General features: G+C 43.1%; 1 protein-coding gene across 2 annotated transcripts in view; it reads left to right on the top strand.

Moving 5' to 3' along the window:
• The window catches only part of LOC306916025 (myosin-binding protein H-like), a 59,269-nt gene that overhangs the window by 18,696 nt on the left and 23,244 nt on the right, over positions 1-17,329 (top strand). The window contains exons 2-5 of one of the 2 annotated variants that reach the window (XM_079493717.1): positions 2,286-2,351; positions 3,427-3,561; positions 5,478-5,645; positions 17,200-17,288. In XM_079493717.1, coding sequence (XP_079349843.1) covers positions 2,286-2,351; positions 3,427-3,561; positions 5,478-5,645; positions 17,200-17,288 — 458 coding nt within the window. The remainder of the gene's footprint in view (positions 1-2,285; positions 2,352-3,426; positions 3,562-5,477; positions 5,646-17,199; positions 17,289-17,329) is intronic. The other variant, XM_079493718.1, reaches the window with a different exon arrangement.

Below are 17,329 nucleotides of genomic sequence, written 5' to 3' on the forward strand. Positions count from 1 at the left end.
TGGTTGTCTCCGTCACACGGTGTCACACATGTCAGTGGTTGTCCTCGTCACACGGTGTCACACATGTCAGTGGTTGTCCTCGTCACACGGTGTCACACATGTCAGTGGTTGTCCTCGTCACACGGTGTGACACATGTCTGTGGTTGTCTCCGTCACACGGTGTCACACATGTCAGTGGTTGTCCTCGTCACACATGTCTGTGGTTGTGCCTGTCACACATGTCTGTGGTTGTCCCCATCACACGGTGTCACACATGTCAGTGGTTGTCCCCGTCACACGGTGTCACACAGAGAGCCGTGACTCCTGTACTCCATTCTGCTTGCTTTAGTAGAACACATAGCATGATTCTGGTTACTGCATGACGTTGCCTTCTTAAACTAATGGCCTAAGTCATTTGTTTTAAGGTTTTCAGGAAAAAAGTCTGTCAGTTATGTAACATAATATGATTAAATTGAACTAAATAGGATTAAACCTTAGATTTAGGCCAATTTACTTACTGACTGAGTCCTGATGACATCACAACACCATTGACTTTGGCCAAAAAAATAGCCTATTTTGGCCTAAAGTCACACTCTTATTTTGGCCTATATGCCACACTCATTTTACTAATTAGGGGCAGGATCAGCATGATCCTTTTCAATTAGGACTTTGGCGATTTTGCCCAGAGGTGACCAGTGTCATGACGAGCTGACTAAAGCAAAATAAAATAATCATCAAAAAATGACATAGGCCATTAGTTTAGGAAGGTGACGATGAGATATAACTTCATTTAACTTGATCATTTCTAATGCATTTCTAATGGCATCTCAACGCTAGCTGCTGCTGCCGCTGCTTCTGATGACAGTGCGGCACCCCAAGGTGCTGATGCCCCTGCTGACGGTAAACACACACACACACACACACACACACACACACACACACACACACACACACACACACACACACACACACACACACACACACACACACACACACACCTTACCGCAGATGTAAAGTATAACGCTGTGACCTTGCGTGTTGCGTTGCCAGATGATCCTCTGCCTTCCAATACTGTCTGGTGACAGTAATGCTTTATCATGGTGTCCTCCACAGTAAAGGTCCCTGCACACAGAACGCGTTTTTCTGATATTTAGCGGCGTTTCTCCATCAGTTTTCCGAAAAACGCGTCCAGTGTGCAACCACCTTAACAGTTTTTGTATTGAGTTCTATTCTGACCAACCTCTTACTGTCTCTTACTGTCACTCACTCAATCAATCAATCAATCAATCAATCAACCAACCAACCAACCAATCAATCAATCAATCAATCAATCAACCAATCAATCAATCAAAGCAAGTCTGAAAAGGTGGGTTTTGAGTGTGTTTTTGAATGTGGTGAAGGTGGGTGGGTGAGTGAGTTCCACAGTGAAGGGGCGGCCACTGAGAAGGCCCTGTTGCCCCAAGTTCGCTTGCTTGACTTGTATTGTAGGTTTCCACATCAGCATCTTCCGCAGTTTAAACTCTTCATCGTTTTCATCCAATTTTAGCAACAAAAGCAACATTTGGAGACAGACCTGTGAGTCTATAATTTAGGAGTGTGCCAATATATCGATATCACAATATAGCCCGATACTTCGTCCCGCGATAGTATCGTAAACCCAATATGGTGATATTGATAGTTAGTACTAGTAGTACTAGGCTACCCATTGTTGTGGAGAGACAAGTTGCAAAGATGCAGTCAGTGTTTTACTGTTTGGACCAGGCAAGATTCATGTACATATTGGCCAGTTTGTGACACAAAACAATCATGTAAGATTTTGGAATAAATACATAATTCCAGAGTTTTGCCTTTTATTGTTATTTTTTTTTTCATTTTCAGTTACAGACATCGTGATACATTGCTGATGAAATCTCTTGCGATACATTGAATATAGCAATATTGCAATATATCGAATACCGTGATATTATCATTATCGAGGTCCTAATATCGCCACAGATATCGTATCGTGAGGTATACCCCGTATCGTTCCACCCCTATGATATATATCTAGTGAGCCCTCAGTGCTGGGGTGATTTGTGGTCCCTTAACCCATTTTGGGGGCGGGAACCTCTTTTGGTGTTTTAAACATTACGTTATATTTTAGCTATTGAAAAATAGCAGATCTACAAGCTCATAGCGCGCCACCGAGTGGCGCGCTACGAGCTTGTAGGTCTGCTATTTTTGAAAAATCGTGAAAATATAGAAGATTTTTTTTAAATTTCGAGGTCAGACCTAAATGGGTTAACCTGCTGTCTGTCTGATGCTAGCTGCTCCAACCCAAGCTGCTGCGGTAGAGGCCCCGCCCAAGGCCCCGACGCCTCCTCCCCCTGCAGGTATACTACTGAATGAAGGCTCCGCTCTCAGGCCTTCATTGGCTCCACAAACTGTCACTCATAATGTGTTACTGTTGTCTGTCTGTCTGTCTGTCCGTCCGTCCATCTCTCTGTGAGCAGCTAATCTCATGAGCAGTGGCGTGCACAGACATTTAGAGGGGCAGGTGCTCAAGTTAAAAAAGGGCACCTTGTGCAGCGCGTGGAACCGGCCGGTTGCCTTAATCCATTTTGGGCGGGAACCCCTTTTGGTGTTAGCATTATGTTATGCTTTAGCTATTGAAAAATAGCAGATCTACAAGCTCATAGCGCGCCACCGAGTGGCGCGCTATGAGCTTGTAGGTCTGCTATTTTTGAAAAATCAAAAAAAAAAAAAGAGAAAAAAATGTTTTTGTTTTTTGTTTTTGTTTTCAAAAGGGCACATTGCCAAAAGGGCAGGGGGTGCTCTAGCACCCCCTAGTGTCTATCTGTGCACGCCACTGTCTGTCTGTCTGTCTGTCTGTCCGTCCGTCCATCTCTCTGTGAGCAGCTAATCTCATGAGGCACCCTTAATCTCGGCGTGAAGCCACTACAAATCAGGATATTATCAATGGATATCAACGGTTTATTTGAGCTGCTCATCTCTGTGTCATCCTTCCGTTCTGTCACGTCTTTTTATTTTTTCAATGACAATGAGTGTTCATCTTACAGGCAGTGCTATATAGACTCCTACATTTAGATTTACAATTTAGGCATTTTAGCAGACGCCCTTAATCCAGAGCGATTTACATATATGCAAGACCAACACATGATAATACTTCAAATTCATAGACATAGTCAGTCAAGTAATCCTAACATCCGTCTTAACAGTAGAATATCTGTACAACAATGAAACTACAGTATCCAGTACTATAGAATGCTATATGTCTACATAACGTGCTATGTAATAATTTTAGCCTTTTGCATACGCCTGTAAACTCGTCGAGGCTAGGGCAAGTGCTATGGCAAGTGCTGCAGACTATAAGGTGGAGTCTGAAGAGGTGTTTTTTCCAGACTACTACTCCAACCGCTCTGTTGTTTCTGAACGGCGTTTGTTCAGCCCCTACCAGCGCCCCTCTGGACGTCACCGTGGAGGACGTGAACGACAACAGCCTCACCGTCGCATGGACGACCCCGGAGAACATCGGAGACTCTGGCCTGGACGGATACACCGTCGAGTACTGCAAGGACGGAAGTGAGTTTAACCACCCTCCCTGGCTGTCAAACGTGTGTGCGTGTGTGCGCGTGCGTGTGCGTGTGTGTGTGTGCGTGTGCGTGTGTGTGTGTGAGTGAGACACTCTGAGGCCCGCCACCTGTCCTCGAGTGTCAAAGGGACACAGCAGATTGACTCGTAGGCGCATCCGGGCCGTATTGGGCAGGCAGCCCTGTCAGCGGCTGTCTGTCACTCGTATTGCGCTGACGTCCACTTTTAGAAGCGCAAGCTCGCTTTGCTCTGATGACATCAGGTCTACTGGGGTTGCACCGTCGATGGTGGCCAAATTCTACCCTGTCCTCCTAACCCGTGTTGTTTGTAAACGTATGTCAGCAGGTGATAAACCACTGAAAGTGCCCTCATTAAAGATGCAGTGCCATGATTTTTTTCCACCCTAAAACATGATCATCAGGTCTTATTGTTATATAAGGAGGAAGAATTTCTTCAATAAAGTGTACAGTATTTGTTAAAATGTCGTTTTTATGTGGGCACCCCCACCAGTTCATTAAGTATGCCTGGTTTTCCTGGTTTGCCTGGTGGGTGGTGATGGGTGGTGATCCACCTGAATTTAAGGCGCACCCACAGCTGTGGTTGTATGATAAAGGGGGAGGAGTTAGGGGAGGGGCTGATAATGTGATATCACTATATTACTGTTTTTTTCATTGGCACGTTTGACTGTCAAGGGTTCAGCCTCCAGGAAGAAACCCTAAATACAAAAGGAATACATCATTGTACATAAAAACGACTCCAGGGTGTCTAATGAAGTACTGTCACCTCATAGACACATGAAAAACTGGAAAAATACAAAAATTGTGGCACTCCATCTTTAACAATCCGCTGGAAATGATCTTTTAAATGCTGTTTTCAGTAGTAATCATTGCTGTGTTTGTTCAGTAACAATGGTCTTAATTGTTTCTCCAGCTCCTTCAATTATGTCCAATCACTTTAGTTTCGCCACTTCCAATTTCACTTACTCCATTTAAAGGGGCATTCCACTCATTTTCAACATTTTACTATGTCATTAATATACCTTAGAGCTGTTGTGTGGAAATAATAAAAAGTCCCCACGATTCTGTGTTTCCTAGAACTAGAGATCTGAAAAAAATCATTAACATGGTGAAACACATCTTGATGATGTCATCAAGATGCGTTTCACCATGTTAATGGTGAACTTACAGTTCTAGGAAACACAGAATCGGGGGGACTTTTTTATTATTTCCACACAACAGCTAAGGTATATTAATTACATAGTAAAATGTTGAAAATGGGTGGTTTTCCCCTTTAACACGTTATCTCCCAGCCCTCCAGGCCATAGCATAGCACTATAGTGCCAGAGAAATCCGCGTTATAAGCTTGGATTTATTGTTAACTATGGAAACATGCATTTCCCGTCAGTCAGTCAGTAAGTAAGTCAGTGTATCACTCAAAATCCCCATACATGCGGAAAGCCCCCATATATGGTGCCCGGGGTCTCGTGACAGGGATCGTCAGGGATGATAGTAAATCAGTGGATCATAGTAAATGCGACCTGCCACCCTTAGATCTCCATATATGGAGCTGACCTGTTCTGACATTCCATATGTTGATCTGACCTCATCAAACCCTGTACACTCAAGACAGAGGGCGAGGTTGGCCATGGAGCGCTTCTCGCCCTCAGGCGTCTTACTGGTATGTGACTTTACTGAATAAACACTCTTGCCTCCCCTACAGCAATGACTGCTATCTAAGACTTATTTTAACCCAAGAAATATCACTTACATCACCTTATAAAAACCAAAACCAGTCAAAATCCTTTCTATCAAAACCTCATCAGGAGAAAGCCTGACAGCTCGTCATGAGCACTCGCACCGTGCCAATGCTAACTGTGGCGTCCCCCCCCCCCCCCCCCCCACACACAGCCTCTGATTGGGTTGCAGCTAACGAGCAGCTGACCTCCTCTAATCACCTGATCATCAAGAATCTGACGACGGGCGACCTGCTGTGTGTGCGAGTGGTGGCCGTTAACCCCGGGGGTCGCAGCGAGCCCGCTGCCCTCGGCGCCGCCGTGCCAATCCACGAGGTGGCTGGTGAGTATAGCATGAAGCACCGTGACAGGATGTTATTGTGTAACGTGTACTGTATGCCAGGGGTTCTCAACGTTTTTGGCCGGGGACCCCCGGAAATGCTTTGGCAATGTCTCGGGACCCCCGCCCCGCCCCCTCCCGACCCCCAATATAAATTGACTGCTACAATAACCTTAAACCATTTTGGGCGGGAACCCCTTTTGGTGTTTTAAGCATTGTTATAATTTAGCTATTGAAAAATAGCAGATCTACAAGCTCATAGCGCGCCACCGAGTGGCGCGCTACGAGCTTGTAGGTCTGCTATTTTTGAAAAATCGTGAAAATAAAATTTATTTTTTATTTTTTATTTTTTTTGAAAATAATTTGGGGACCCCCTAAAATAATTTGGCGACCCCCCGAGGGGTCGCGACCCACGGGTTGAGAACCCCTGCTGTATGCAATGGGTATTCTCATGACGGGAATAACTGTTGATACAATTCATTCAGTGTTATTCCCATGTCTACCTAATGGGGAATAGTATACCAATTAAGAGCATCTCTCTATCATTTATATAGAGTACATTTCTGAGACATTCAGTAGTGTTCCGTTATATAAAATCTTTCTCCATGCGTACAGTAAGGAGCGGAAAGGGATGCAATTTTGTTTTCTTTCCCCCTGAATGAAAACAAAATTATATATAAAAAAGACCTTTAAAATATTATGGGACATTTATGTTCCCCTCCGGAACATAAATGTCCCATAATATTTTAAAGGTCTTTTTTTCTCTCTCTCTCTTCGGTTTCCAAGCCTCTCAATCAAGTCGGCCGCTCGACGGCTGTGTAACTTATGACCTATCCTTGGAGTTCTCACGTTGCAAACCGTTAGGTTTTAAGTAGTAGACGCTATAGCTCGACCAATGGACTCCGCAGCTGTACGCACTATAACTCTCCCGGACGGCGCTGACAAGACCTTTCATTAGCTTTAAATTACACACATACCGTTCACTGAGCAGCGAGCGCACTGCACCTACAGAAGGTAGATTTGGCAACGCCCCGAGCCAAGCAGAGTAACCTGAGTTTGAGTGAGCTGCATTCATACTGCAGGGTGTTGCCATGTCTTCTTATTATAAGCAACTTTGGGCTTGTTTTTCTGTTAAGATGCTTGTAAATATTTGTAGTTGCAGGTTTGTTTTTCTTGAATCTGAATCTGTTGAGTGTGCCCCTGTTAGAGAACGCGGTGGCATATAAAGACATACTATCGTACCCCACGTAAGCTTGTAGATCAGCTATTTACGATATTTTGACGTATAACATTTAGAAAAATGACAGTTATTTCTCATATCTGCCCGCATGCACCTTTTTGAGTGGTGTAAACCACTCCTACAACTGGCTTTGTTAGTCTGTCTGTCTGTCTGTCTGTCTGTCTGTCTGTCTGTCTGTCTGTCTGTCTGTCTGTCTGTCTGTCTGTCTGTCTGTCTGTCTGTGCTCAAAAAATGAGCACGGTTGCTATGGTCACCCAGTTCACACGGGTGCGATTTCATTACATCAGACATTAAGTCAGACCACAGCTGATCAGTCTATATAAGACCTTACACCACTCAGTTCACACGGGTGTGATTTTTGAGTGGTGTAAACCACTCCTACAACTGGCTTTGTTAGTGCAGAAAAAATGAGCATGGTTGCTATGTTCACCCTGTTCACCCGGGTGTGATTTCATTACGTAAACCACTCCTACAACTGGCTTTGTTAGTCTGTGCAGAAAAAATGAGCATGGTTGCTATGTTCACCCGGGTGTGATTTCATTACATCAGACATGATTTCATTACGTCAGACAGGCTATATAAGACCTTACACCACTCAGTTCACACAGGTGTGATTTTTTTTATTACAAAGCCTAAAAATGAAACAGAATTGTAATTTCTATTCATTCATAACCCTCATGAATGAATTCAACGCCAAAAACACAATTGAATCGTTAACAGTTAATTTGTACAAGACAATTCATCGTCAACTTAAATGTGTAATGGTGACAGCCCTAAGAGACAGTTTCAGCTTCACCCATAGCTTGACGGCTGGTCATATCACGATGAGCGCTCAGAGGGGAGCGGTCAGGGGTTAAGTGTCTCGCTGTAGGACACTTTCTGACACAGGCTAGGGTTGGGGCGAACCGCTGACCTTCCCATTCCCAGGCATAGCCTCTAGTCTCTACCCACAAATAGGATCCAGGGCAGAGCCAGTGTTCCTCAGTATGTATGATGACGTCACTGTTGTCGGGCAGAAACCTCTTATCGTACATATTCAAACGTTTTGTTTTTTTTGTTTGTTTGATTTGTTTTTCCTTGTAAATCAACGCCCTATTTGATCATACTGCAGCGTCAGACAAAAGCATCGATAGTGGTAGCAGATCCACAAGCTCGAAACGTTTTGATCTTGTACATCTGCTACTTTTGCTGCTTTAAAGGGGCATTCCACTCATTTTCAACATTTGTCATTAATGTCATTAATATACCTTAGAACTGTTGTGTGGAAATAATAAAAAAAAGTCCCCCCATTCTGTGTTTCCTAGAACTGTAGGTCTGAAAAAAATCATTAACATGGTGAAACACATCTTGATGATGTCATCAAGATGTGTTCACCATGTTAATGCTTTTTTCATAATTGCAGTTCTAGGAAACACAGAATGGGGGCGACTTTTTTATTATTTCCACACAACAGCTCTAAGGTATATTAATGACATAGTAAAATGTTGAAAATGAGTGGAATGACCCTTTAAGTGCTTTTCAATTTGAATCCTGAAAAGTAACAGTTTTGGACATACGAGGTTTCCAATCCGACAGAGACAGACGATCATGTATATTATCCCTCGTACTTCATCATACACATAAAACAGCAGATCTACGAGCTTGTAGACGTCTGGCATCATACGGCTTAGCATAAATCAGGCTTCGCAGAGTATTGGTTTGCACTGTTGTTGTGTGCCACCCGTACAGGCTGAAATATATGGCAGCCACACAGGTGTCCGATTCTCCGTTTTCACTGCAGGGGCAGTTTGATTTAACGCCAGTGTCAGGCAGGTGAAGGAAAACATTTAGCCAACGAGAGTGACACCTGTCAGCTGTGCACTCTGTAACTGACAGTAGCCTCGTTAGTACGACCCCGGCGACACGGTCATATTTTATGACCATGTGACTCTTAAAGCGGACTGGCAAGTGGCAGTGTACAAATACACTGTATATACAGTACACCTCTGAAACTAAATACTGGAATGTAATAAGAGGAAAGCTTGCATTACATGAACCCTACATTAGCACCCCTATTCTGGGGCTAAAAATAGTAGACCGCCAAGAAAGACACGTTGTGATGTTGTAGATTGGTTAGTTTGCACCTCTGTCCCTTCCTTGCATGACTCTGATGCCCAGTGGCGTGCACAGACATTTAGAGGGGCAGGTGCTCAAGTGAAAAAAAGGGCACCTTGTGCAGCACGTGGAACCGGCCGGTTGCCTTCATAGTGTAAGATTTATAGATTGTGGCGCCTAAATAATATATTAGAAGCTTTTTTTTTCAAGAATTGATCAATGTCACCATGGTCCACATACTGTATAGTGTAACTGTACAAAAAAACGAACGTTTGTTTTTTTCCAAAAGGGCACATTGTCAAAAGGGCAGGGGGTGCTCTAGCACCCCCTAGTGTCTATCTGTGCACGCCACTGCTGATGCCGCATGTTGTGAGTAGAAACTGTGGTCGTTCTTTTGGCATTCGTAATAAGAGGCTACTTAGAGCTCATTACGTTCTTGTAATGCACACCTACTGTATAAACTGTCACTCTACTGTAATTGGTTGAGAAGGACTGTTCCTCTGTTGTTGGTTCATGTTGAGAGGCTCAGTATAGCCTCAGAATAGACATGTACAACCGAGTGAAGAGATATGATTACTGAGCTCTAAAGCTGAACTTTACCGTCAAACCCAAGGGTATAGCAATTTACGTAGTTATTACTCCATTGTTTTGATGATGTGTGTAATAATGAATGTGATTCCATTCCACTTAGAACGGTTTAGAGTCACAGTCTGTTCATTGGCTTGACGTTCATATACAAGGAATTCTCTTACAAATAAGAGACAAAGTATATGAAAAGTAAAATATTATACTTTACATTCTATCCTTTTCTTCTCTCATCTCTCATCTTTTATCAACTTAAAAACAGGAATAATGCTACATAATAATTTCTATAGTAATAATATTGAGTTATGGTACAATTATGGAACATAATCGTCACTGTCGTGCAGAAATCTCCATATTTAAATCAATATCAATACCTTACTTTGTCATACTACAGTGTCATGCAAAAGTAGCGGAAATAGCCGTGAACTTGTAATTTTTACTGCCAAAGAAAACCCAAATCAAATGAAAGTGATTAAGTGTGTGTGTCTTCGAGTTTTACAAATATTGAACCAATAAAAAGTATTAGCAAGATACAGGTTTCCAGCCCACAGTGACAATTTTGAGAGACTGGTGCGTGACGCAGTAAGTTAAGTAAGCCTTGCCGAGCCATGAGGCCCATATAGGCCAGGAGCCCTATCTCCTGTTTCTGTAGCGTGAGGCAGATGTACAAGTACACCCCCCTGGACATGATGTACACGTACACCCCTTGGACATGTAATGACGTTACCCCAAATCTAGCTCTGGTCCATAGCCTTCTACTGCTTCTACCCTGCAGTATAAGGCTATGGGACTTTCAGTTTTAAATCTCAAATCGAAATCAGACCAGCCGCTCCTCTTTAGCGTATTTTAAAAGAACGTTTTTGCTACTCACCAAAACAAAGGCGGGTTGTGTCATTAGAAAGCCTACTTTCCTTGTGGACGCACTCTGAGCCCCCCACCACACGTATAAACGGTACTTTTTGGACAGAAAGGGATTTTTTTTCACCGGAGGAAAAATATTCTCTATGAGGCAGTTATCTGGGCAATATCGGTAGAGGGCGCAGCGGAGTAACTAAAAGTATTTTTTTTCCGGTGCAAACAAAATCCCTTTTTGGCCAAAAAGTACCGTTTATACGTGTGGTGGGGGGCTCAGAGTGCGTCCACTATAGGAAAGAAGGCTTTCTAATGACACAACCCGCCTTTGTTTTGGTGAGTAGCAAAAACGTTCTTTTAAAATACGCTAAAGAGGAGAGGCTGGTCTGATTTCGATTTGAGATTTAAAACTGAAAGTCCCATAGCCTTATACTGCAGGGTAGAAGCAGTAGAAGGCTATGGACCCGAGCTACCCCAAATCCAACCCTTTGTTGCTGAGCGCCAAGCAGCGAGGCATTGGGTCCCATTTTTACAGTCTTTGGGAAGACTCCGGCCGTCGATCGAACCCCGATCTCCCAATCTCGGGGCGGACACTCTAACCTCAAGCGAGGCCACTGAGCCAGTGACGCGGCCCTGATGTAAACGGTCCTATAGTGGTATACAAACGTCTGAAGGTCAACTGTGTTTGTTGTGTGTGTGTTATTTCCTGCTGGGAGAAAACGATACCCCCAGAAACATGCTGCATCTAATGAGGGGAACCACTGGTTAGCTCAGAGCATGACATATGAGCCTAATATGGGTTCTACGCAGTGTTGGGTAACTAACACTACGTAACTTAATATATTACGTAATATATTACCGGAATATGGTAACTTGTAATATAATACATTACTTAACAAAAAAATTGTAATATATTCTAAAAATCTTTCTGTCTGTCTGTCTCGTTGCCCGTGGCTCTGTCTTGTGACATTATGTGCAGAAGTTAAAGAATTACGTATTTCCGCTCCCCACTAATAGTTCTCAGGTCTGGTGTTTGTCCTCTTTTTTTCTCAGTCGTGTTTTCAAATGGATTTGGCTAGGCGGCCGTTTGGCCTCGGCTTATTGTAGGTACGCCACTGGTCTACGTAATGTATAATTTATAATTATACTAAATATTTAATTGTTCGATTTGAGCATTTAAAAAAAAGTAATATGTAATAGTAATATTAATATATTACTCTTGCTCAGACAAATTAAGGTAATAAGTAATATATTCCAAATATAAAGTAATATACCCAACACTGGTTCTAGGTGACTTGGTGTGTGTGTGTGTGTGTGTGTGTGTGTGTGTGTGTGTGTGTGTGTGTGTGTGTGTGTGTGTGTGTGTGTGTGTGTGTGTGTGTGTGTGTGTGTGTGTATATGTCTTGTATTGGTAGCGGTCTTTTGGGCTTGTTTCTAAATTGTAGTTGCTTATTTGGGCTTGCTTTGTAATGTTGTTTTAAAACAGTGGTTCTCAAACATTTTCATGTCAAGGACCCCCAAATTAATTAATTCTGTAATTGTTTGTGTATCCCCTTCTGACAAAGAGTGCAGGGCCAGGGACCTCCAAACCAGATTTGTGTTTTTAAAACGGTGCATGCAACATGTTGTGAGCTTGTAGATCGACTATTTTCAAATAGCCAACGTATGTAGCTTTAAAGTGCTCACGTGTTCTCACTTCTTTTGGGCCACCTTTCATAGACCTGGTTGATTATTTCTCTCACAAGATCCGACAACACCGGTCATAACTCCTCTCGTTCAACACCGGTCATAACTCCTCTCGTTCAACACCGGTCATAACTCCTCTCGTTCAACACCGGTCATAACTCCTCTCGTTCAACACCGGTCATAACTCCTCTCGTTCAACACCGGTCATAACTCCTCTCGTTCGACACCGGTCATAACTCCTCTCTGTCACGGATGCAGACAGAGAGTTGAACCCAAGTGCATAGTCACAACAAACAAGAGTAGAATAATAAAGTATTTAATAAAGAGTGAGCCTAAATCTTACTCTGAAGATGCAGGCAGGAATCAGGCAACAGCAAAATGACAATGTAGTCAAAACAGGAAACAAGCAGGACATCAATGACACCAGGTTATGAACTGACAATGAGTGTTTGCACTGAGTCCAGTTTTATAGGGAGCAGGCTGATTGGAGAAGTGTTCACTGCTGGGCTGATGAGGTAGTTGAAGACAGGTGTGTAAATGGAACTGGGTGTGCTGGAATGGGATATGGGAGTGGCCAGTGTGGAGTCACAGACTGAGGGAGAGACAGAATGTGACACTCTCTTTCAACACCGGTCATAACTCCTCTCGTTCAACACCGGTCATAACTCCTCTCGTTCAACACCGGTCATAACTCCTCTCGTTCAACACCGGTCATAACTCCTCTCTTTCAACGGGGTCTACAGTTGGGTGCCACCGATATTGTCCCTTATCATTTGACCTATTTAGGCCTGACCTCAAAATTTTAAAAAATCCTTCTAAATCCTCCAGTTTTCTGAAATAAATATTTTCACGATTTTTCAAAAATAGCAGACCTACAAGCTCGTAGCACGCCACTCGGTGGCGCGCTACGAGCTTGTAGATCTGCTATTTTTCAATAGCTAAATTATAACATAATGTTTAAAACACCAAAAGAAAAGGACAATATCGATGGCCTCCAACTGTACATTGGCCTATACCTACACAAAGACCTCCTTTCCTCAGAGACAGTGGCAGACTCTAGGTCAGGGGTGGGGAACTTTGACGATGGAGAGGGCCACTATATTTCCACTCTCACTCCAGAGGGCCACATTGCATATTACCGTCGTAGCAAAAATAGCCGATCTACAAGCTCAAAACGCGCTGCAGTGCCACACGTTTTGAGCTTGTAGATCAGCTATTTTTGCTATATTTGAATTGAAATCCTGAATATTTTTTATTACTATTTTTTTATTGGAATCCTGGAAAGTAGCCTTTGTATTTAATTTCAAATGCATTTAGTTATAGTTGTTCAACTAACTTTATGAACTAAATACACATTGTACATGAAAAAAAACCAATAACATTTTACTACTACTCATTAAGCTACATAATAGACTGAATTAATTAAAGCGGGTCATGTTTGCATGTTTGGAATTGTAACAGCTGAAATCAATAATATCTCAGTATTCTGATATTAACCTGCAGGCCGCATTAAGTGACGGCGTTTCAGTTCTCAGGCCGTGGATCAGGAAGCCTGCAGCCTCTGTGGGATTGATGCTTCCTGGAGGCTGATCCCGATCCGCGCGCTAATAGTACGCCACGAGCAGCGGAGCATGACAAGTCAGTACAAAGAGTTACACCGTGAACTCAGTGCTAATTTAGCCATTCGCAACTGTTGAGACTTGAGAGTAGACAGAGCAAATGCTGCCAAATGCTGCCAAAGACTGCATTGTGAATGGTGGGAGAGAAATGGAGGTTGTGTTATTGTGGGGAGGTGATAGCGGGGGGTCCTTTTTGTATCCTGTAAGCCTTTGTGATCTCTTGAGAGATTTGCTGCTTATGTGGAGCTATGGGGACTCCGTTCCAAACCAAACCATTCCATGAGCCGATTGGATGACCGCCTCTAAGTTATGCACATGGCGGCCCGTGATATAGTTTCACTCGCAACCACCTATAATCCGCTAGCATTCAAAACAATTAATATGGGCAGTTTGAGAATCTAAACAATGCTTGAGGACATTGTTTTCTATAAGGAACGAACGGCAAAGCTTCCTATATATGAAGCCCATGTTTATAAGGCCTTGTAAACAATATGTACAGTTGGGTGCCACCGATATTGTCCCTTATCATTTGACCCATTTAGGCCTGACCTCAAAATTCTAAAAAAAATCCTTCTAAATCCTCCAGTTTTCTATTTCTATTTTCACGATTTTTCAAAAATAGCAGACCTACAAGCTCGTAGCGCGCCACTCGGTGGCGCGCTATGAGCTTGTAGATCTGCTATTTTTCAATAGCTAAATTATAACATAATGTTTAAAACACCAAAAGGGGTTCCCGCCCAAAATGGGTTAACTGTCCTTTTGCGCAGATCACGCAAACCTCAGCAAAAAGAAAAGGACAATATCGATGGCCTCCAACTGTATATAAATGCAATTCATTAAGCATTAAACAGGTTCAGTGGCCTGTTGTTAGAGTGTCCGTGCTGAAATTGGGAGGTTGGGGTTAAAAACTAAACAAAGTAAACGTTAAAATTAATAGACAAAGCAGGCAATTGGAAGGAGGTGGGGAATGTGAGTCGGAAAAGGTGGGTTTTGAGGGAGGTTTTGAACAGGCCAAGGGTATAATGAAAGCTGGTAGTGAGTTCCAAAGGGAGAGGGCCTAGGTTTGTTTCTTTGTCTTGGGGATGTCCAGGAGGTTGGCATCACCAGACCTGAGGGAGCGGGAGGGGACGTGGAGTTGGAGGAGGTCAGAGAGGTAGCGGGGAGCCTGGTTATTGAGGGCCTTGTACGTGGTGAGCAGTATTTTGAAATCTATTCTGTTTTTGACTGGGAGCCAGTGAAGGCCTTGGAGGACTGATGTGATGTGGTCTTGTGGTGAGCAGGCGGGCAGCAGAGTTGGTTTCCAATACTTATGCTTATCTTATATTATTATATTATTATCTTATATTATCTGCTAATAATAATGTTATTAATTACACTCATAAGCACTCATATACTGAACTACTACTAAAGTGCTGTAGTACGGTAGTGACTTAGAAAGTTACTGGTCACCTTTGGCCCGGTGTATTGTAATTGTCTTAGTTGTAAGTTATTATCATTATAATACATTATCATTAGGGGTGGGACGATATGGCTACCTCACGATACGATATCTGCGATATTACGATATTCAATATATTGCAAGAGATTTCAGCAACGATATATCACGATATCTGTAACTGAAAATGAAAAAATAAATAAGATGTTTTTCTGTCACAAACTGGCCAATAAGTACATGGATCTTGCCTCCTCCAAACAGTAAAACACAGACATGATTAGAGCCACTGCTGTCCAACTACATCTTGATTTGTGACATGTGGTGTGAATGCATGTCTAAGACCTCACCATCAGAGCTATTTTAGGAGAGGTGTTTGGATGCCCTGGTTCTCCTCTCCTCTCCTCTGCCGCTCTGCTCCTGAATACTGTATATACCATCAGTCAATCCTTTCCCGGGCACCATTCATTCATTCAGTCAGTCATTCATTTACTTATCTATTTGGGGAGAGCCCCAAACTGAGCTCATGGTTCTTTCAATGCATGAGGAGTGAGCAGGCTGCTTCTTATCACCTGACAGGAGGGTTTTCCCTGGTAGGACGTAATATGCGGAAAGAACATGTTATTCCAACCGGTTCCTTTCCCCTCCATCAGGCGCTCCAGCTGACCAGGGGGATAGAGACCAGGATTACATTACATTAGGAGAACATCACACAGTATAGCCTAAGGCCAGCGACCACAGCGTCCCTGGCAGGAATCAAACTGAGGACCTTCTAGCTGTGAGGCGACAGTACTACCGACTGCGCCCCATAACTCTGCCAGTTTCACTGCTGCTCGTTTCCTTTTAAATCATCAATACTAAAACAATCACACCCGTGTGAACTGAGTGGTGTAAGGTCTTATATAGACTGATCAACTGTGGTCTGACGTAATGTCTGACGTAATGAAATCACACCCGTGTGAACTGGGTGACCATAGCAACCATGCTCATTTTTTGGTACGAACAGACAGACGTACGAACAGACAGACAGACACGTAAACTAACAAAGCCAGTTGTAGGAGTGGTTTACACCACTCAAAAAGGAGGATACCCCACCCGGTATAGACCTCTCTAGGGGACACACCTGTCATCTAAGTATAATAGTTTTCCTTCGTTCTTTTTTCGAGAACTTCACGACTTCAAACTTCATGATGACAAGTGGTAAAAAGACGTCGTGCCTTCCAATGCGCTGACTTCAAGGCCACTTCCTTTCCATGACAAATGAGCGGTTCTTTCTTTAGCTCGGACGGCTGCAGTGTGCCAGAGCCCTCGGGTTTGGCCGAGACACGTGGCTATCTTTAGGCCCTTCACACATGTTATAGAGTGGCTGGTCTATGAGTAGTTCCTATATTTGGGACCCTGTTGACCTGTCATTCTTAGCATGTGTTAACCAACCTCACCCTGAAAACATGAGTACGTCTTGAAGCATAATATTCATCCTGGCCTCCACTTGTTCCCTAGAGGACAATTATTGAGGAAGTTGTTTACACAAAGTTATGGCGGCAGCTACTGGGGGGAAAAATGCTGTTGGTGTATATATACAATATACCAAAATGTATATGCACATTTAATGATACTCTATTTTCTCTTTGCTCTTTTTTGCACTCTTTCTTTTCTTGAAATCTTGAAGGAAGCCAAACCAAAATAAGTTGTACTCATATGGTACCTGTACCAGATGTAACAATAAAGTACAACCTTGAACGTCAGCAGGAAATACTGTAAACACTTTTAAGTCATTTTAATAAACAATGTATTTCGGTCTACTGACCTTATTCTTCAGGCACCAGTAGACCGAAAGCTTGCTAAACAAATACATTTATTGTGCGCAGATCTGAGTGTGTGGAGCTTCCCTTTATTTTTCTCATGTTCCCTTTGTGGCTCCAGCACCTCACTTAAGTTTTTTCAGCGGATGAGCGGTGGTTCTTTTTACATTTTACAATAAACAATGTATTAAAAGCATATATAATAAGAAAGCATTGACATTTACAGTATGTTGTTGTTTATCCGCAGACCGCCCAAAGGTGCGCCTGCCCCGCGCCCTCAGAACACGCTATGTGAAGCAGATCGGAGGGGGGATCAACCTGACCATCCCCTTCCTTGTAAGATCTCTCTCTCTCTCTTACATGAGTCACGCATGCAC

The sequence above is a fragment of the Electrona antarctica genome (genome assembly GCF_951216825.1).
Source record: "Electrona antarctica genome assembly, chromosome: 2".
In the NCBI taxonomy this organism is placed as follows: Eukaryota; Metazoa; Chordata; class Actinopteri; order Myctophiformes; family Myctophidae; genus Electrona; species Electrona antarctica.